The 22524-nt window shown below is 49.6% G+C and overlaps 1 protein-coding gene across 1 annotated transcript in view; it reads right to left on the bottom strand.

Annotated features, from left to right (window-relative positions):
- Positions 1 to 16730, bottom strand: part of HS3ST2 (heparan sulfate (glucosamine) 3-O-sulfotransferase 2) — an 83969-nt gene extending 67239 nt beyond the window's left edge. The window contains exon 1 of the mRNA XM_004692072.2: positions 15815 to 16730. Coding sequence (XP_004692129.1) covers positions 15815 to 16299 — 485 coding nt within the window. The 5' untranslated portion in view covers positions 16300 to 16730. The remainder of the gene's footprint in view (positions 1 to 15814) is intronic.
- Positions 16731 to 22524: the final 5794 nt, after the last annotated feature.

The raw sequence follows: 22524 nt of genomic DNA on the forward strand, positions 1-22524 counted from the left end.
AGGCGGGGATCGAACTCATGCGGAAGCGGCTTTAGATTCTCAGTGCTGTGCTTTAACCCGCTGCGCCACCAGGGAGGGCCTGAAAACCCATTTTTAACCTCCTTGTTAATATTTTGACAGAACAGGATCTCTCTCCTCAAGTGTGGTCACCGTAGCTCTTGGAGAGGGAGAGGGGAGCACAATGGAGGTGACTATATTGGCAGACACCCTACTATACGGTATGGTCATCATTACTTTTGAAATAGGTGGAGACAAATAACCAAAGTTGCTAATGGCAGAGGTCAGACAGACCAATAGCCCTGGGCAATGGTAAACTGAGGAAAGAGAAGCCATCTTGGCCTCAGGGACCCGCTCAGAATGGAGGACGCTGGGGAAAGGACACCGCAGCCTTCCCCGTGGTGCACCCTGCCTGTCTCTGCCCGACCTCGCCCCCGCTGTCCCCGTCCGTGTGTCCATTTACATCCGGGTCACACCCCGCCTGCTGCCCTCACAGGAGCCTGAGTTATGGCTGCCACTTCCTTGAATTCAGTGATCGCCGCGAGACCGGCTGTGCGCGCATGCCTGCCTCCGGTCCAGGCGCCTTCCACAGCCACCCGGCAGTGCCTTGTCTCTGAAGGACCAGGAACCCGGTCACACCGACGCGAGGCAAAAATAATGGAGTTTGTGGATGCAGGGGCGCTGCAGATACAGAGTGCAAGCAGGCGGTCCTGCTTTGCTCAGTGCTCTCTGGTGTACACCGGGTCTGTCTTCGACGCCCCAGGAGAAGTGTATGGTTCATGGCTGGCTGGGCTGTGACCGGTGGTTTCCAGCTGCTGGGGTGCTGGGCCCTGGTGTTCTCTGTGGAGTACTGGGCAGAGGGGGCTGTGGGCACCACCACAGCCCACAGTGTGCGACCTTCGCAGCCCGAGTGGGAGGGTAAGAATGGCTGGAAAGGGCGCCTTCAGGAATCGGGGCCTTGCAGAGCTGGCTGGGGTTGGGTGGGAGGAGGTGGGTGGCTGAGCTGGGCGGTGCTTCTGGTTCTGTCCACAGCTGTCTGGTGCCCCGAAGGTCAGGCATAATGTCGGGAGACGGGGTTGTTTTGTTGGGGGAGACGGGGTTGTTTTGTTGGGGGATCCTCGGATGCCTCATCCACTGTGACTGTGACCCCTTTTTTCCCCATCTTGCATCCCCTCCCGCTCTCCCCGACCCTCGCCAGGCCTTCATATCCACAACAGGCCCCCTGGTTTTTGAGATGCTGCCCCCACAATCCCACCCTCAGACCTTCAGGTGAAAGTTGGACTGGATGTCTGTCTGGGTTGTGGCTGACGTCCCACACCACAGAGGAAACATCCCAACCTTGGCTGCGGACCCCTGTATCATTCAGGAAGGCGGGTGTGGGATGGAGGTGCTTTAAAGGCCACCCACATCCTTGATTCTGACTTATATCATGGATGGAAGTTAGAGACTTTGGAACCCCAAAGGTTTGGGAATCGGGGTCTCTGATAATTATCAATTAAATCACACTTTGAAGAGTGGGGTACCCTTCAGTAGCTGAGTTCTATAATATGATGTCTTCAAAAAAAGTCAATTTAAACTTTATGTTTAAAGGCATCGTACAGTGAAATAGAATTTTACTGGTGTTTAGAGATTCATGTGACCTGCACCCCCCTAAGATGCTGGGGATGCTCCTCCCCATCCCGGCTCTCTTGTGTGTCTCTTCGTAGTCCCACCCTCCTACCCTCTACCCTGGCAACCACTGATTTGTTCTCCAACATTTTAGTTTTGTCTGTTTGAGAGTGTCATGTAAATGGAATCATATAATATGTAACCTTTCTTTCACTAGGCAAAATGCCTTTGAGATTCATCCAAGTCACCATTTTTTAAGGAACAATAAATGACTTGCACAGAAATGTTGGGTGAGCCCTCGGGTAATATATTAGAGAGCAGATATTGGAGCTTAGCATACCGAGAGTCCACATAGGATTATATAAAACTGATCCAGAAGAAAATCTAAAATACGCATAGCTGGATCTTTTCCTCCAGTTCTTCATGTCTGCATTCGCTTCTCCCATGATGCCCCATCAATTTGCAATTTAAATTGGAATCACAGCTTTTTAAACCACCCAGATTTTGTAATGTCAGCCAGTCCCTCCCAAGCTGTTGATGGACCCTGACAACCAACTATGATAAAATCAGGCAGTGACATCAACGCAAGAGGGATCTAGGTGGGTAGGTCAGCTATTCCCAAAGTGTTAAAAAAAATGTAGGTGGCACATAGATGTGACTCTAAATGTCACTTAATCACGTCATTAGAAAATAATTAGCCTTCCATTTTCACTCTGTTCAAATCTCTGATTATATCATGGAGAAGATCTCAGGTGCTAAAAAGCTAACAGTCCTACCAACTTGATCTCTCTCTCTAACAAGGGAAGAAGGAATCCCAGTGCACCCGGCACAGGAAAAGTATCAGGCTGGGGGTTCACTGCATTGTTTGGTTTGCACTGCATTTATTTTTATGATTACTTTCTATTTGGGGCAAGTGATGACGGTGATGCAAAGCTTCATATTTGAGTAAATATGTTAAAGTAAAAATAATGAGATTTTCATACCATGGAAATAAAAATATTTGAAGATAGGGCCAAACATCAATCATGACAGTGGTTCCCACAGGCCTGACAGTTATGTGAGATTTTCCATAGAACATTGATGACTCTATGATTGAGGAGGTTTGGAGACAGGTAGCCCCAGAGCCAAGACAATGATGGAAGATCCCCCAGCTCTTCTGCCAGTGGCCCATGAATCCAGGCTCTCAACACTGATCATGCACCTAATCCCAACAGACCTCCTTTCACATCAGAGCTTTGCTGGGTGTTAAAGGGTCTTGTGTCCTTTGTGACACAACCTGTTCCACTGAGAGGTGGCTGCCTTCCCTGCTCTCCCAGCCTCTGTCCTACCTTCCCAATAGTCTCCTCCTATTCTGCACATGCCTACTACTTATCACAGCTGAACAGAAATTCTTCCAGGCTGATCTTTTGGTCAATTGGCCAGATGGCCTCACTTCGTTAGCAAGACCCTACTGTCCAGGTTGAACTTCTACTCATACTAAGCCACCAAACCAGAAAAATGTTTACCTTCTATCTACTCAAAGTCATCTCTAAAGCATGATCTCTGAGCATCCAGGTGACTAAAGCCAAAAGAAGCATGCAGAAGGGTGAAGAGCTCCAAACACAATGAGCTGAGCATAGAGACACAGATGAAGAGAGCTTCCATCCTACAAAGAAGCAGTTTGGAACAAAATGGCCTCACAAATGCAAAATGCTCTGGGGATCTGTGGGCACACACATGGATGACAACAAGGGGAGGTGGGGACAATTCCACAGTCAAATGGGTTTCCCATCCATGGGCCATCCTGATGCCAGATATTCCTTTCCATTGTGCCAACTGATGAGACCTCAGCTCTTCCTGCCTCCTGTGCTTCCCTCTCTTCCAGACTTTCCAGGCTGCATCCCTTCGAACACCACCCAAAACAGTAATAATAAATATACACATACTTGTGGCACGTATCATGATGACCACCTAGGAAGTAGGCATGCTTGATGTCTTCATTTACAGGGGAGAAAGCAAAGCTAAAAATGGTGACACCACTTACCCCCCAACAGATGAGCAGGGGAGGCAGGCTGAGAAAGCCATCGTACCTGTTTCTAAGATCCACCCTCTTGGGGTGATGAAAGGACAGCTGAACATCCAACCACACATGTGTCCTATTTGAACGACAAGTGGTCTACAAAGGTAGTAATTCAGGAAGATAAAGCCCAGATCTGGTGATAGAGAGAGGGTAAAAAAAAAAACAACCTGTGTCTACTAGGGTTGACTAGTGTTTGTTCCTTCTAAATAGGATAAGTAACATCTACCTGGAACAACTCCCTACCCTCCTTAATGCCCACGCTGGCCACGCGTTCATGTACACACCCACAGATGTCCTTCCCTGTAGGGTTGTGTGCGAGAGGGAGTCACTGCTCCAAACAGCTTCTTTGTGGTATCGAAGCTCTCTCTCTAGCAAAGTGATCAAGGCAGCTACCTCTTCTGACATGCAGGTGAGGCTGGAACTAGGTTGGTGATGGTCACTGCCCAGCTCACATGCCATGTTCACACTGGCATAGAAGGTGAAGACTTCTACAAGCTTCCCTGGGTAGAGTGGAGCTGTCCAGAGTTTCCTGTAGTAGAAATGACCTTGCTGCCACCATTGTCATTGAATGATGTCCAGATTTGAGCACCTATAAAATGGTTTTGACTTAAGTACCTCCCTGAGTCATTTACACCCATTTCCTCCTTTTCATCCTTGGCAGGGAAAGGACAATTGAATCAAGTCACATTCTTTCCCCCTGGCAAAATGACTGACAGGCTGAGATTTGGCCAAATGGCCCAAGAACCTCTTGGTTAATGAAGACATTGGTGCTAGAGAAAATGCAAGAAAGGGGGCTTAAAATCAGGAATTTGCCACCCCAGAGCTTTGCAGTGACTTAAGTCATTTTTCACAGAATTAATAATTCAGATCCCACACTGTTTCAGCCAGAAGTAGTCATAAACTGCAGAGAGTTTAACCAACCACTTCTGAAAATGGGGTTGATCCTGAAAAATGCTACCTCCACGTTCAGCCATCTCACTTGAGTGAAATGAAGGCTGTTAGATGATTTCATATCTTCATTAAAACCATCAAAGCAGAAATGCACTGCAAAGCAGAGAACATCTCCCCATGCTCCAGCAGCTTTAGGGAAGTAGGGGCGACTCAGATCTCAATTATCTTGCAGGAAGGTGTGACAGTGTTCAATTCTGCTGAAAGGAAACCACACACAAGACCCCCTAAATCTAGCAATGCCATCAAAGCAGCTACCTTGCCATGCATTCTGATGAGGTTGGAACAGAATGAGAAACTGGATAACTCACACACTTTGTCCCCTGAGCCTTTTCTGGTTCCAAGAAAGTTTATTCAACTTTGAAGGATCTCAAGAGGCTACCTAAGCACAGAGCATTTTTCAAAAGGCCTCAAAGATCCCTAGAAAGAGAGGTTAAAGCACCCCCACCTATCAACTACCATGATTTTCCATTCTTTGGTTAGTTCAAGGACAGCTATTGCTAGACCTTTGGCCAGTCAAGACAGTTGTATTGGGAACTAGATTAGATTCACATTCCAGCCTGTCACCGTAGGGCCTGAAAGACAGCAAGGCCTTAGGGGATGTCCTCATCACCACCAGTGACACCAGGACCACCATCATCTCCATCTTATCTTCACTCTTTGCTCTCATTCCTTGACCCCATGAAGTCCAGCAGCCAATCCTGCAACTGTAGCTCCAGAATCTATTCAGCCTCAACCCACCTCTCACCCCCCTCCACCATGATCATTGCAAAGCCTTCCAACCAGTTCCCTGTTCCCATCCTTACTCCCCTGCTGAGCAGCAAAAGTGTAAGTCAGATCACATGGCTCCTTAGTGTCAAACACTAACATCATCCATTTACTCAGAGTACAAGTCAAGGGTCTTGCAGTGTCCTTGAAGGCCCCAAAACTGACCTCCCTGCTCATACCACAACAGCCATATTGGCCCCCAGATTTTCCTCAATCATGTCGGCTACCCTGCTGTCTGTAGAGCCTTGGCTTCTGCTTTCCTTCTGCCTAGAATGTTCTCCTAATCACAGTATGTTTTGCCCTTCACCTCCTGCAGGTCCTTGCTTCTCAGTGAACCCCTCTCAACCACTCTGGAATGCTCTATCCCACCCACCTGAGTATTCTCCATGCCCTCTTCCCTGTGTTTTCTCCCCAGTGCTTATTAACATCAGATATTCCTTCCCACCCCAAGGGAGTAAGCACCATAGGAATTTAGGGGATTGTTTCTGTTTTTTCACTGCTCTCTCCCCAGTGACTCTAGCATTGACTAGCACAAAGTAGGTGGTCAGTAAATTATCTGCTGCTGTGCTGACCTCGATACCAGCACCCATACCTTCTCACCCAGTCTCCAGAGACCCATGAGTAAGGAGCCTGACAATGAGGTGGTTCAGTATGTAGCCTCTGTCAGATACACCAACTCCCAGCCATCCTCAAACATAAGCAACTCACTCAGCAACTATCTGCTAAGCACCCACTGTGTGCCAGGCACATCTCTGAGCTCCACAGATAAGTCAGGAACAAGACAGACAGACACGTTGCTTGCTCTCAGGGAGTTTTAATCTCCTGGAGGAGGTAGTATAGAGAAAAGGAAAATGAACAAGATAATTCCAGATTTCAGTAAGCAGAAAGAAGTACTTAAACAAGGTGGTGGTGAGTGGAAGGGGCTGATGGGGATGGTGAGCCAGCTGAGTCTAGGGTGCAAATGGTGGCATTGTGGAGGAGCTGGTGTTTGAGCTGGAACGAGCATGATGAGAAGCAGCTCTGGGGGAAGGACAGAACAGCAAGCCCAGTGCCCTAAAGCTTTGGCATCAGCTCCCGCAAAACCCTGTCTGTGCCATTTTGGGGAAGGCCAACTCTGTGACCCCACAAGATCAAGGCTATTCTCTCAGCAAGCCCTTCTGTCAGATTGGTATGCCTGTCCAGCTCTCCAAAGGAGAGCTGCTCTTTCCCATTCTCATTTTTCCAGGGCTGGGTACAGTGCTGTCATACAGTAGGTGATCAGTAAATGCATGAAGAACTACAATGATCTGAAACAGCTGCAGTTTGCAATTTGACTGTCAGCATAGGTGAAATTCTGGAATGAATGTACTTAGTAACAGCATCCCTATGGGCCCCCCCTCTTCAGCAGCCCCCTATGAAAATTTCGCTGCTCCTTGAGACCCAAGTAACATACCACCTCCACCCAGAAGCCTCCCAACATTCCCCGACTGGATCTCATCTCCTTTCCAGGTCTCTTGTTCCTTTTCATGTCTGATGCGTTAGCTCTGCCTAGCACTATCTGACTTGTGCAAACATTTTCTGTGAACCATGGTCTCATAACCCATCAGTCTGAAGGCTCATGCGAGGGGCTGTGCTCTCTTCCTCTCCAGTCCCTCCACACTTAGCTCGTCAAAGCCATCATGAATCAGGGACTCAGGATAGCTACCACTTGTTGGCAACCTTCCCCTCTCCAGAAATTCTGAGCATTTTTGCCTGCAACTGGTCATCGATCCATGCAGCAACGCTACACACTGGGCTGTATGTTCCGTCCCAGAGAGCAGATGGAAATGGGGCACAAAGAATGCCCTGGTGAACATACCCTCGGCAGACACACACTCCGCAGGTGGTAGAACTGAGGTTCCAGCTCTTTCATTCTGATTCCAGAGCCTGCACTTTCTCATCACTGTGCTGGAATCATCTCCCCGCCCTGGATTCTGTGTCCTTATTTCTTACCTCCATCTGGAGTTCTCTCCTCCGTGCCTTTTGGATCTGGACGGTGCTCTCTCTCTCTCTCTCTCTCCAATCAGATCCTTCTTTCTGTTGCTGAGTAGGTTGGCTCCACCAACAAGCACTGTTTCTATGCCTGCGTCTCTTTCCACCCCTTTAGGAGAGATCTGGGATTCCTTTACACAGTCCTGAGCCAGAGGCCAAAATGACCCTCCCTTAGCAGGAAGCCTCCCTTCTATCAGTGTTGATAACTATCTGCCAATTAAAGGCAAGCACAGAGCCCTGCTATCACAGACACCTCTGAGTTCCTTCTGTCAGCAATAAATGGGAAGGCCCAGGACACGTCTCCCCAAGGGAGTCCCTTTCACCATCCCCAGCTGGTGATGGTTCCATTCACAATCTTTTGACTTCACCATAGCATGAAAGCAGCATGTATTCATACTTTCAGACCATACTCGGAATTTTAATCTCTTCCTGGACTAGTCAGAGGTGGTAGGAATCAATCTCATGATGCTGGACCTTGGCAGCAAACCACAGCTGCCAGCCTGCCACTTAACCCATTGTGAGGGCAGCAGCCAGTATGCGCATGCTCTGTGTGGCCATTGTGTCTGGATATTGTGTTTCTGTGCAACATGTCCACCTGGGTCTCCTGCTTCTGATGAGAAGAGGAAGGCAATTGCTCTTGAAATGCAAGATATTTGCCCAGCTGCTGGCAATTCTAAGTTTTTAGAGCATGCCAAGAGTAGGCTAGGCTAAGCTACATTTGATAGATTACATGGATTCAATTCATTTTCCTTAAAAAAAAAGTTGTATTTACCTATGCATACAAGAGCTGGAGTGCAAGCCAGAGGTGCAGGGGCTGAGAGGATTCACCAGAGACAGCCTGGGGAACAGAACAGGCTGAAATACACTGAAATACACTGCTGAGGGGAGCAGCAGGGAAACAGTAGAGATCTTCTGCGCCATGTGGGTCAGCTCCCTGGCTGGGGCTCGAACTCGTGCTGCAGTGGCTGCAGATAGTTTCATAGTGGTGAGGCTTAACCCCTTTGTCACAAGCTGCTGATTCCCTGGTGAAGATAGGGCTGCGGCAGACTACAGTCTGTGGGATGTCCCTCCTTAGTATTAAGACCATGAAGGCAAGTGGGGGGTGGAGGAGATGATTTACCAACAATGGAAGAAAGCAATAGTAACCTTGCAAGTTAATCCTCTTCTCGGGTTGGGCAGATTCTCCTTCTGAAGGCGGGGGTAGGTTAGCTTGTTTTATTGCAATGTTGTATCTATTGTAGTTGTCTTCTGCTCAATCCTGGTGTTTGTTCTGAGTTTCCTTTGGCTTGTCTTTTCCAATCATGACCACATCAAAGGAACTCCAAAAGCTAGAAACATGACTGTGTTTAGTGGAGCCAGATTTCATGCAAGCTCTAGTATTTTCTCATGACATCCTGAGGAGTCCGTGCAGGCGACGTTAGCTCTACATTCCACCTAATAGAAAGCAGCAGACTGCATGGTGAGAACATGTCTTCTCCACTTCATGCTCATGGATTCTGATTACATCAAGGAGGAGTGTCTCACACCGATATTAGTATTTCTTTCATTGCTCTGACTAGCGCCCCTTAATACCCATTTTTAAACAAAGAGCAGGCTGCAGACTTGGAACATTCTAGCCACCTTAGGTAGCAAAAATGTAATAGCTTTTTGTGTGTGTTTGTTTTCAATCTATTTCTTTTATGATTATTTTGTAATTATCGCAAATGATGCTGGATTACCATTTAGAGTTTTCAAAGACGATTTTTTTTTTAAAACTATGTACTTGGACGATGTTTGCATAACATGAGCTAGGTTTACAAAGGCCCTGTACATCTCCAGGAGTGACCAAAATTGTTCCTTGCAGCTGCTTCTGAGGGGTTAGGCTGCAAGGAGGGGTGACAGGGTGGGGAGGAGAATGATTTTCACTGGATATCCATTGTCACTTTTGAAGTTTACTTGATGTGAATACATTATCTATTCTAAAATAGATAATCAATATATATACTGAAGGAAAAAAGATATATATACCTGGATTTTTATTAAAAACATATAACATCAGGCCCTCCCTGGTGGCGCAGCGGGTTAAAGCACAGCACTGAGAATCTAAAGCCACTTCTGCATGAGTTCGATCCCCGCCTGTCCCGGAGGTGACCACATGGCGCGGCAGACCTCTCCTGACCCGCCCGCTGCTCCCCTCAGCAGTGTGCTTCGTCGATCTGCCTGTTCTTCTCCCCACTCTCTCTGGTGAAGCCTCTCGCCGTCCCTGAGCCTCTGGCCTGTACCCCAGTTCTGTATGAACAAATAAATAAATCTTTAAAAATATATATATACATCAATCATGTTAACTTGATGAATAGAATAGAATAGTAGCAACCCCCCACCTGTCCCACCTCTCTCAGCGCCTGTGCCATCTGGGTGACGGTCCCTGAGGATGCTGCATCCTGTCGATCCAGCCCAGAAAATGCCACCCTTAGAGAAAGTGGAAGCTCCGCCCAGAGCAGACAACCCTAGTTTTCTGACTTGAGGTGCACTGGTCAGAGCAGGTGGCTGGGGCGCTGAGAAAGAGCCACTCACCATCGGCATTTCTCATTCTAGAGCATGACAAGACGTGGCCGAGAGACATGGGCCACAGAAACACAGTCACTCCCTCTGGCCCATGTACCTCAATAATAACCCTGCGCCCCGCGCCCGCTACCACCCTCCTGCTGAGAAAGCCCCATGAAAGCAGCATTAGACCGACAGCCCACTGTGTCGTTTGACAGGCAGCAATTACCTCTGAAATGCTAGGTTTCTTCCATGGATGGTGGCTTTTCCCCACCTCGTCAAGCTGCCCGTGGACTACAAAGCACTTCAGCCCATCAGTGCAGGCCATTAGGAGAACAAAGTGGCAGCAGAGACAGCGTACAGCAGCCTGGCACTGAGCCTGGCAAATGGTAGGCGTTTGACAAATAAATGGATTAACCCGCCCCGTGGTGAGCTCTGGAGGAGAGAGCAAGTCCCACGGGTTTAGGTTGGCTGTGACCTGTCAGACCCCTCCAGCCTGACTCACTGCCTGTATGTTTATCTGCCCACTCCCCTCGAGGCTGAGCCCCCGAATGCAGAGACCGCCTCCCCTCCGAGGCCTCCAGTGGACCCCGATCTATAGGGAGCTGTGCGCCTCCACCCCCTCCCCACCCACTCTGTCACTCAATCATTCCAGAGTGATTCGTGGAGTTCTCCTCAAAGGGAAGAAAGTTATTCTACAGACCTGCTTGCTGGCTGCATTAGCAAGCCTGCAGGTAACAGCACCTGTTGGGCATTGGCTCCCCCCACTACCTGCTAGGGACTCGTGGGGTGTGCCTTCAAGTATCTGTGCACTATAGCAGTCCCTGAAGAACATGCCCACCATGGCTTCTGTCCTCTCCCAGGCAGAGATCAGCCTGGTGTCTCCTTCATTCGGATGCTTTGAGGGAGCTGATATGAGAGCTATAAGGAATCTCAAACGGGCAGAGCTCCTTGACCCATCAGAAGAGACTCCTGCAGGCGGGAGAGACAAGCAGGTGCTCCAAGGCCCCTGCGGAGCCAGGGAGCCACCTGTCACTGGCTCTTTGGAAAGTCCATTGTGCTCCAGGGCAAAGCACAGCAGAGAGAATTTTCACCCCAAATGGAGGCGTCGTCTAAGACCCCAGCAAACACCAGACACATCCTAACTTAAGAGATGTTAAAAGTGGAAAAGGCATGCTTCTTGGACTCTGAGAGAGAGTCGCATTTTTACATGCAAAATAGCCTTAACAGTGGGCATCCGGCTGAACAGCATCAGGGCTGTATGATGGTGCAGGCATCTCGACACCCACACGCCGCAGGTCACAGGAGCCGCCTGCCCATCATGGCAAGCTCATGAGACGACCTGCAGGAGGTGCAGAGTCAGACCCTCCTGAGCGAGGACCATGGCGCGTGCCCGTCCTGATTGCTTTTCAGCACCCAACATGCTGCCAGGCTGCCAGCGGCCAGGGGCAGCACCCAACAAGACCTGTTCATGCTGCCAGGCTGCCAGGGGCTTTACGGGCCCAGTGGTCTCACTTAATCAGCACACGTGACCTCCCCCTGGACCGAGGCTGAGAAGTCCTTATGCATTCCCATGTCTGCAGACACCAGACCTGTGTGTGCAAGTGCCCACGTGCGGGTGTAACACCAGGCACTAGTGCACACGCATGTGGTGACCAGCTTCATAAAGATGGAGTCTTCTTGCATTCACTCCTTCACCCAGAAGAGCCCTCAGCCTCCCGCCTTCTCTTTTCTCCCTAAAGTTTGCTTTTCTAGAGTTCACCTTTGTTCCTCGAATTTGATTTCTTGATTGAAATGAGCTAGATAGGCCTTATTCTGTGCTTTTTGTTCTCCTTCATACTTAGACTATTGCCTCCAGGGTGAATACTGTGTCTTCTATTCCTTGCACCATCCCCAGAACACCACTGAGGCTGAACAAATAAATAACCAGAGTTCTGAAGTCTACAATGTACAGAACAGGCTCATCGATCAAAATTTTGACACCAGAGCACAGAGTCAATTATCATGTATTAACTTGCTCTTATTGGCATTTCACTGCATTTAGAGAAGATTCACTTCCTCTTCTCCCTGCCACCACAACTTTGCCATCCCTGAAACTAACATAATTGAGCACACTTTATGCAGGACTCAGCTTCCCCTAAGACTCTAAAAACATCTCCTCTCTCTTTAAGAAAGATGGAGGCCCTGAATATTCTGTCTCACACCTGACGCTTGGCAAATGAACGCCCCCCTCAAATACAATCTTAGACTGGGAAAAGCATTTCACACACACCGCCTAATGCAATTTTTACAAGATTGTAAAGCAGATCAGACGTCATTCCCATTTTCAAGGTGAGAAGACTGACCCAGAAATGTGAATTGACTACTTGTTGATGCCCTAACCAGGAAGGGGGGGAAGGGGAGGAAAAGAAAATTCTAGAAGAGTTGAAAGCAGAAGCTAAGGCCAGGCCCTCGCTTCGCTTCTCATGGAACCAGCAGCGAGCAAATTCCTCAGCCCTACCTGGTAGCAGCAGCTGTAAGAGAAACAATCATTCACCTAATAGGACATAGAAGTGGCTGTGCAATATGGTGGCATTACTGCCTGGCATTTCTGTCAATACACCATAGAATTTTCCAGGGCACCTTCACAGAAAGAGTTTCATCCATTCTTCAAAGTGGCCCTCATGGTGTTACCACAGGAACGTTCTCTCAGACAGGGCACACCTGGTACTGCACGGAGATGGCCAGCTTGGCCCAGACCCCTGCCTGCCCACTTGGATTAGAGACGCAGCCAGGAGGCAGGCCAGAGGCACCGGTGAAGTCAGCCTCGTGCCAGCGTCTCTGAAAAATATCACGTGGGAGGACCCCCTACACAGGGCGGGGCTCTTCTCAGGGAGCTAAAAATGGGGCACTTGCCAAGAAGGGGTTCGGGCTGGGGTGCAGGAGCTTCAGGCTCTGCTTCCCGGACCCTGACCGGCCATGTCTGGCTGGCTCTCCCACACCGCCTGCTGGTTTCTCTCCTTTACCCGCAGAAGGGGTCGGGGGTCGTTCTTCTGGTGGAGGGGTAAGGCTTCTGCCTTCTCCCCTGTCTATCTGGATTGGGGGCTCCAGTCCCAGGTCGTTATGCCTGAGGGCTCTGCCACAGGCACAGGACACCCTGCCTGCCTGTCTGCGCTCCAGCTTTGGAGAACACAGTCTCCGCAATGGGGGCAGGGTCTCTCAGTGGACACTGGCTTCCCCGTGGAGAACCATGTAGCACAGGGGTTAGAGCGCTTGACACACACACACTTGTACGCACACCCCTGTGTGTGTCTTTGTGGGATGATACATGCAGTGGGTGCTACTCCCAAATGCTATCAGTGTCCTTGGAGGTCCCAGTCCAGATGCTCTTGCTTTTGGGGTGTTCTGTGTCCACATCTGGGAAATGATCAGTGGGCAGTGTAGGGCCTGTCACCTGCTGTGCTGGCTCGTGCAATTCAGGACTGAGAACTTGGGTAGCAACGGACCCCAGAACTCCCCATCATTTCTGCAATTAATGCCTACTACTTGAGTGATGATGAAGGATGAACTCATACAGAAACGTGTTCTGAAAATTATGGACACTGCATCCAAATGGGATAGGTTTATCTGCTGCAGAAATGGCGGTTAGAACTGCAAGCCCCTGACTCTGGGGGTGTGGATTTGCAACTGAAAGAAGTACAAACTGCCCTTCCTTGCCCTGGGGGCTCCCCAGCCTTCCTGGAGAAGCTATAGGGACAGGCCATTAGTGCCAGACCTCTGAGCTAATATATTTTAGAAATGGGAAGGGGGAAAGGGAAGGTAACCCAAACCCTGAAATAGGGTGGGGGGAGCAGAGAAAGAAGCAGGGCTGCCAGTGTACTTGATGTTAAATAAAACCTACCAAGACTCAGCTGAGAATTTTAGCAGAATCCAAATGTGCTATAAAAAAAAAAAAAAAAGAGGCACGGCTCCCATCTCTAAGGTTCACAGCTAAGCTGGCTTAGAATCACACATGCCAAAGTTAAAAATAAAAAGCAGTCATCCCTGAATGACACGGACTCTGAGGAGGAAGCCTGGGGTAGCGGGTCTGGCGGTGGAGCGAGCAAAGGGGTGTGCGGGGTCTGGGGTCAGGGTCTGGATGTTTATTTGAGGTTACACTCTCTGGAGCCAGATGCTCCAAATTTTACATTTTGTACTTAAAAGGTACTTCGCATTGGCCAAGGAATTTGTAATGATCTTCAGATTTCCATTGAGGAAACCTGTGGTGCATTGGGGGAGGGGGGGCTGTGGGCCCCCCCCCCCCCAGGGCTATGCTAGTGGATGCACTTGCCTTTCCCAAGCTGGGGTCTGGCTGCCACTGTGCTCCGACACCCAGATGGGGTGTCTGTGGTCACAGCTCGTAGAGCATCAGATCTGCCTCTCTGTGCCGCCTATTGCATTCAGCTGGCATGATGGTGCTGGGCCACCCACAGGCCAGCTTGCCCATGCGGGCCTCCAGGGCACCTGCATGCCCCACCCCTAGACCCTACAGCCAGGGCTAAGGCCAAGGTGACAGGTCGGCCCTGTTGCCCAACCACCCCCCTTCTTGTAAATCCAAGGACTCCTGTTACAGCCTCACTGGGATCCTCTAATGAAGTTGTCCTTTGTCCAATATGCTTACAGACGTTCTCTCAACTAAAGAGTTAACTTTTATTAAAACATTTTTTAAAATTAACCTGCACTGTGGCATCAGTTACCATGTTACCCTCCCTAGTTCCATTACTATGCAGACATTTCTAGAAAGTCTTTCGGGGGTCTGGAGAATGGTGAGGATTTTGTGATCCGTGTGTTGTAGAGACCCCATTCATGATCACCCCCAGGGAAGTCCTGGCTCAGCCCACATGTGAGCCAGAGCTACACGTCAGCACCACACAGGGCCATTGAACAGAGGGAGGAAGCTGCCACCTTCCAGAAGCTTCAGGCCATTCCAATACAGCCCCAGCCCTGGAGACGCCCACCCCCACCCCACCCCCAGGACACTGGCCAGTGGAGCGTCTAAACGCGTGGGGGATCCTGGCTTAGGGTCCTGGTGCCTGTCGGGACCCCAGATTCCACACCCTGGCCTCTGGCTTAGCCACATCACCCCACACAGTGTCCTTTCGGCTCTTTGAAAGCACTTTAGAAAGGTCTTGGGGGACAGACAGAGCAGGGACGGTTGAAGCTTAGAGAGTTTAAAGAATTTGCTAGAGCTACTCAGCCCAGCCTAGACTCAATCCTGAGGTTCCTATCCCCTATTCTAAGAGCACTAACTCCAGGTCAGAGCTACTGGGGTTTCAGTCCAGACACAGGAGCGAATAGCTGGAGCCTGGAATAAGACTTGAAAGGGACCTTTCTCATCCAGACACCTCCAAGGAAGCTCTTACCAGACCTGGCCTCTGGGGCCTCCTCCAAGCGCATAGACCTGCCTCAAGGGGACCCCCTTCCAACCTTCCTTTCTTACAGTCTTTCAAAGGCCAAAGACCTGGGGGTGGGGGTGGGGGGGTAGTGAAGGGGGCTGCTGAGAAGGGTTGGGGGGTCCAGGAGGGCAGTTCGGTAGCATGTGCCGCGGCCTGACCTGCACCACCTCAAAAGCGAGACCAGAACCAGCCCTAGGTTGGGGGGAGGGGGGTTCCCTACAGATTTGGCTACAGATCTCCTTCCGCGCCAGAGACTCCAGATCCCGCCGCCCTTCGCACTTCGGGAGCCCGCGAGCCCGTCTAAATAATCACTGGGAAGTTCTGGGTAAATTCTTCAGCTAGAGTCTCCTCCACGCACACACACCCCACCCCACACGTGTCGGCCTGAGCCCACACAACAAGCCGGGCAAAGGGAAAGAGAAAACGCAGGAAATGCCCTAAGGATGGAGCCGAGACAGGCGCCCGGAGAGAGCCTCCTGCGCCTTACCTGTACCAGTCCAGCCCGCGGCCGTAGTTCCTGTCGAAGAAGTGGGGCTCGGTGCCCAAGGCCCGCACGTCCGGGTGCACACGGATAAACTCCAGCACGGCCCGGGTGCCCCCCTTCTTCACGCCCACAATGAGGGCTTGGGGCAGCCGCTTGGTACCCAGCTTCGGTGAGACCGAGTGGTTGGAACCCGAGAGGCGAGGGGCGGGCGCGGCGCCCGCGGGCGCGCTGGCGGCGCCGGGCTCGCTGGGCGTCGGCCCCGGGGGATCACAGGGGCGGGACTTCTGGAGAAGTTTCTGGCCGCCCGCGTCGGAGCCACGGAGGCAGCCGGGCGCGCCGAGGAGGCGGCTCTGGCCGAGGTCGTCGCAACAGCACAGGAGGCTGTAACACAGGTAAGTGCAGGAGAGCGAGAGCGTGAAGGCGAAGAGCAGCCTGCGCGCCCTCCGCGGCTGAGGTGGCCCCGCGCGGCCCAGGACCCTATAGGCCATGGCTCCATGGACCCGCACCGGGGGTCATGGTTTCCGAGGGGGCGCCAGCGGCGGAGCTGCTGTGGCCCTGCGGCCGCCTAGAGAGCTCGCGCGGCGCAGCCGGGGCCACTCGCGTGGTGCCTAGAGGGCGCCGTCCTCTCCGGGCGCTGCTGGCCGGGGCGCGCACCATGCCCGGGGGTCCCGGGGGCGGCGGCTCCTGGGGGGACAGGCGGCCGAGCTTCCAACATCTCCTGGTCCTAAAGTGCGGGGCTCCGGGCCGCCGGGCGCCTCCGGGCGCTCCGCGGCTCTTCCGTGCGCCCGCTGCCGAGCGCACCCAGCGCCCGAAGCCCCATCCCGGATGGTCTGAGCGCGGCGCACCGAACGCGCGGCGGCAGCGCGGCAGTGCCGCTGGCAGGCGGGTCGGACGGTGGCGCTGGCGCGGACCCGGTTTCGGCTCCTGGAGAAATGCCGAGCCGAGCGCGCTGCCGGCTCTATTTAAGGAGTCGCCTGACGTCAGCCGCGCGGGTCCCCCGAGCCCGCGCCCCACCCGGGGACCTGGCCCGCCCCCTGCACCCCCACTCTTACTCTTGTCTGGATCCACAGCCTCAGGCCCTCCCCACGCAGGCCGCTCCCTAAAGAGCCCTGACCAGCTTGGGGCGACGGAGGAAGGGTGTTGAGGCATTCACTCCGCCAGGGAGCTAGACACCCCCACCACGCTGGGCTCTCGACACCCGGGGGTGAGGACCCGGGTCAAGATTGCGCCAGCACCCGCACACGCAGACTCGGGAGCAGACACCCTAGACTGATGTACGGTCCCACCACACACGCGCGCGCGCGCGCTCTGACACAGGTACACACGTACCCGAACCGGACACACCCTTGCACCCCGCATGGGGTGGGGAAGGGAGAAATCTCCAACCTGGGCGTAGAAACACCCACAGAGACACTGCGCTCGCTCTCCCACCCCATCGCACTCAACAGACACACACAGCCTTAAATCGGACATCGTGCGTGCTGGGCGCGCGCGCACCAGCGGCACCGGGACACACACTCTAGCGGGATGGGTGTGGAGGAGCTGAGCGTGAGGTTCCGTGACTATTCGTGGAGCTCTCTAGCCCCCCGCGCGCTGACTCACACCCAGGCGATTTGCTCTGTCTCACACCCATGAAGCATACACCCCCACTCCACTGACACTCCGCCTGCCTCGGCTCCTGGAGCGAGAGAGCGCCTCAGGGAGCCGGCACCCTCTCGCGCAGGTCGGGCCAGCCTCTTAGCGGCCGCCCCCTAGTGGCGGACTGCACCCTGGGGCCGTGTCCAGGGTCCCACAGCGTCTCTAAGGTCCAGGGTGCTGTGGACATCTCGCGGTGGCACGAGCAGTCGGACTTAGCCAGGAACAGTCCCACTTCGAATGCAGCCTATAAGATCGCCACAGGACAATTCTCAGTAGCCATGCTCAGAACGGGCTCGAGTAGTTCCCTGAGTGGCCACACGGGTGGAACACGGGTGGATCGGAATGGTGCATTAGAACAGGTCTTAATGACCTTAGCCAAGAACACAGCTAAGTTGCCTCTACGCAGCAACGCTACGGCACCTTTCCCAGGTGTTCGTCAAATAACACCCCATAGAAAGTCTGAGTGACTGCTATCGCTCTGTCCTTCCCTCCAAACACAAAACCAAACCAAACCAAAAAACACCCATACCTGACCATCCTTGTCAGGGTCCTTCCTCAAGGAATTAACCTGGTCTGAGTCAGTGGACTTTAGCCCAAGGGAGGGAATATTTTGTTCCCAAATCAGGCTCATCTTTAAAAACTTAGGTCGGTCCCTCTACTACAATAATCATTGTTTTTGTTTTAAGCAGTAGGAATGTGCTGACTTATTTAATATTCACCACAACCAATAAGATTGTTACCAAATCCCCAGTGACTTTGGCTCCTTAGCTCTGAGAGTGGCTAACATTTATTGAGTGCTTGCTTTGTGCCAGTAGTGTGCTAATCATTTGACATGCACTATCCCGTTTATCTTTGGAGACAGGTGTTATTATAACTCTTAATTTATAGACAGTGAGATGAAGGCTTAATGAACACATACTTAGTAATTGAGAGCACTGGGATTGAAGCAAGCAATCTAGCTCCAAGATTCAAGCTCTTAATTACAGTGCTTTGCAGTTGCCTAACCTCTTTTGACCATTCCTCACACAATTCCATCCTGGCGGTGACCTAATTTGCCTGTCTCTTTTCTAAAATCTGATGCTTGGAACTCAAAGAGGAATTCCAAGTATAAAGTTAAAATTCAACAGGACTCTCACCTTCCTTCTGTAAACTCTATTTCAGGTAATGCCACCTGTGACTCCATTCTCTTTTCCTTATAGCTACATCACACTGCTCACATCTCCAGCTTGCAGCCAAGTAACCTCTCTGAGTGTTTCTTACAAGTGCTTCTGATTAAGACACATCTACCCCATACTGTGCTTGTACAGTGGCTGTTGTGGGACCCAACATGTAAGTCCTTCGATGTCTGGCCTGATTAAATTTTATCTTGTCTCATCAGCTTACCTACCGCTGCAAGGTTTTAAAAATGGATCATTGTATTTGAATCTTCCACCACAATGTAGCTTTCATTTCTTCACAAAGAAGGAAATAACATTGGATCCCAGGTGTGACCTTATGAAAGAAAATGGTTTGATCTCTCTGAAACTCAGTTTTCTCTTCTATAAAATGGGGAGTTATGATGACCTTCAAAACACCTCTTGGGGTTTTGATATGCAATTTGATGAGCTATTATTCAAGGCATGAGCCGATATTGGTATAATATCATGTCCCCTATTTGATTACAATTTCATTAATAAAAGTGTCAAAACAAATGTGTTGAAAGGAGTTCTGATATGTACTTTGAACAGTTTTTCACATTATAAGACTGCTGTTTCTGCACTTCATCGTTAACATTACAATGTTAAATGTGGACTAATCCTCTCTGACAGGCGCTTTTTCTTAGGGAAAAAAAGTATGAATAGAGTTATTTCTTGTAAGTCTCTGCTTGGCTCAATTTTAAAATTATTTTTATCTTTGAATTCATCATTTTGTCGCTGAAATTCCCGAGTATTCAGATATATGAGGGCTAGGAAGATTTGCTTCTTTAAATTTCTAACCTGAGTAATGATTGTGACTTCTATAGAATATTTCAGGGAGTGAGGTAGTGGGTATCTACCCACTCCATTTCTTTAGAATAGGATCCCCCCCCCCATTTCTCTGGGGGAGGGTGTCATGATTCCACATCGAGGGGATTGGGTAAGATGTTGGATTTTGTGGTTTGTCAGATAACACTCACTTGGATATGATAAATGTTTATTCTTCTGTCATTAAAGCAAATGAAGATGGTTCAGGGCTGGTAAGTTACCATAACTTTGGAGACTCAGCACAACGATTTATTTCCTACATTCCAAAGTCTCCATGTGGTCCAGGAGTCTCCCCATCTCCAGCCTTCCTGCCTATCCATATTCTGATCCTCAGTAAGGAAGAAAGAACATGCTAAGATTTGTAACATCCCTTCAAGGTAATTTCCTGGGGACTGTCTGCTTTGCTTTCACTTACATCAAGTTGGGACACTCAAGATGGGACTTGAGTTTCTAACTTCAAGATCCCCTTGGCAATATAGTCTTGATGCTGGTTGGCCTTATGCCTGGGCTAATGTTTGAGTATTTTTATTACTAGAAAATTGAAAAAAAATTATGGAGGACAACTAGTAATCTCCACTGACCTTGGAGAAAGAGTTTTCCCTTATTCTTTATTTGCAGGGTTTGTGCAACAATTTCTAATCATCCTTTAATGATGGAAATCAACTCAAATCTTTCCAGTGAGCATGAACCACAGAACTCTTGTTGAAACTCTTGGAACCAAAGAAACTTTTTCTTGAGATGGTAAACTAGTACAAAACAAGCTTACACTTCAAGGGGTCAGTTCTGCCATCAAGAGTGGGACTCGAGATATCAAAGCAAAATACACAAGACAGAGAATCCAGTTCCTGCTGACACCCTGCAAGCCAGGTTAGAAGCATAGACACTGGGCTTTATTGCACTAACTGATTACAGATGCTACCCAACTCCAGTGGTTTGACTTAATAATACTTGTGCATTCAGTAGAGACTAGACTTCGAATTTGGGATTTGATCTTTCCCTGGGCTAGAGATATTGAGGTGCAGTAATCGTTCATGATGCAGGAGAGTAGCTTTCAGCCATGCAATCAATCCAAGGACTCTACAGTGTACTGTGTGACCAGTCTATTTTGGAACAATGTTTTGTATTTTTTCACTCCATCATGTCGGCCAAACGCCCACTTGTGTCTCCTGCTGCATGTTTATTGCAGACTAGGTTAATGTTCAGTAGGTTCAGTGTACTCAATGAATTTTCCTTTTTAAAAAAAGATTATTTATGCATACAAGTGCTGGGGTGTAGGCCAGAGGTGTGGGGTTTAAACAGACCCACCAGAATAAATGTGTTGCCAAGAGGAGCAGTGGGCAAGCCAGGAGAGGTCTACTGCACCCTGTGGGTCAGCTCCCTGGCCAGGGATCAAATTCGGGCTGCTTCATAGTGTGCGACTTAACCCCTTGCACCACCAGGGAGGGCCTTAAGTGAATTTTCAACTTACGATAGCTTTATCAGGATGGAACCCCATTGGAAGTTAAGGAAGATCTGTAATTATCTTTCTGTACTTGAAATTGAAAGACTCTAAGACATCCTCCCCTTACTCCCCCCCCCCAAAAAAAAAACCAGAAACAGTTGCCACTTAAATTACAGGGGACAGGGACCATTGTAATTATGTGCTTATGGACACACTACACCTTCATACCAGGGCTAGTCAGTAATCTCTATTTTATCTGCTTTTTGAGGGGATTAACTTAAGACTGTGCATCTCAGTGCTTAGCCCAGTGCATGGTGCTGACTCAATGCTCAATAAATTGTGCCTATGATGATGATGATAACTGCTAATAACCAAAATAAACTAACATAGAGAATGACAAAAGCTTTACAGAGTTCTGTGTGCCTGTGGGGAGCTTATTTTTAGGATTATGTGCACCCCAGGACAGGACTCCTTCAAAATCTAGACAGTCATGGGGTTCAACTATTTTCTCTACCTTCTCCGCTTCTCTCTGTCTTACTTTTTTTTCTTCCCACTCTTAACTGCTCTTTTTTTTTTTTTCTTTATGACTCAGTAAGGGTTACTGAATTGCAAGCAACAGAAACTGACTTTGGCTAATGTAGGTAAAAAGAGGAATTTGGAATAGCTCACATAGAAAGAGAACTGAGAGAAAGCTCCCAGAATTAATGAGACGGCAGGAGAGCTGGGCTTGTAAACAGCACAGTAACCACAGAAACACACTTCCTTGTTTTCCTTTTCTTTCAGAGTCTTCTTTTCTCTTTCGCACCAGCATTATCTTCCATCTTCCTTCCCGCTCTAATAGACAGCATTTAATACCTTGAATTTGAATGTATAAAACAAGGAAATTTTCTTTCCCTGAAGTCTTTCAACGTAGTCGCCACTTATTCTTCAACTTTATTTCCCTGTAAGTTTTCATTCCCCACCCCCCACCCAGCATCAAGTTTTGTACAATGCAAAGAAATGTCCCCAAGATGGTGATTCTTATAAAGGAGCATGAAATGGAATCACGTGGTCTGTGGGTTGAGTGAAGTGCAGCGATCATATCTGAGCCTAGAGGATACGAATAAACAGTCTACATTTAGGAAAGAGGTTGGGAGTGGGAATGAGAGAAGATTTTATGTTCATTCTCTGGACATCTTAAAGCAAAAGCTCAAGAAACATCCAGATACAGTATCAACTCTAGAAGAGAACCACGATCAATTTGAACACTTTATAAAGTGCTTGTCATTCTCTAATTTACTTCCATTATTAGCCATTATCATCATCATCATAGGCACAATTTGTTGAGCATTTAGTCAGCATTTAGTCAGCTTCAGGCACTGGGCTAAGCACTGAGAGGCACAACCTTAATTAATCCTCTCAATAAGCAGATAAAATAGATTATGTATTATCCTTATTGTGTAGACAAAGGAATAGTCTCAAGTAGGCTGAATTTTCTGTAGTCTCACAGATGCTGCAGGCAGAAAGAAAAAAGTAGTGCGGAAGAGAAAGGATGGATGAAACTGACCGTTGGCTTTTCCCAGAATCTTCCCTAGAGGAACTATTTATCACCCCACCTGCCCACCTGCATGATTCAACCCAAATATCTTATC

Source organism: Condylura cristata, unplaced genomic scaffold (genome assembly GCF_000260355.1).
Source record: "Condylura cristata isolate star-nosed mole 26May11 unplaced genomic scaffold, ConCri1.0 scaffold00032, whole genome shotgun sequence".
Classification (NCBI taxonomy): domain Eukaryota; kingdom Metazoa; phylum Chordata; class Mammalia; order Eulipotyphla; family Talpidae; genus Condylura; species Condylura cristata.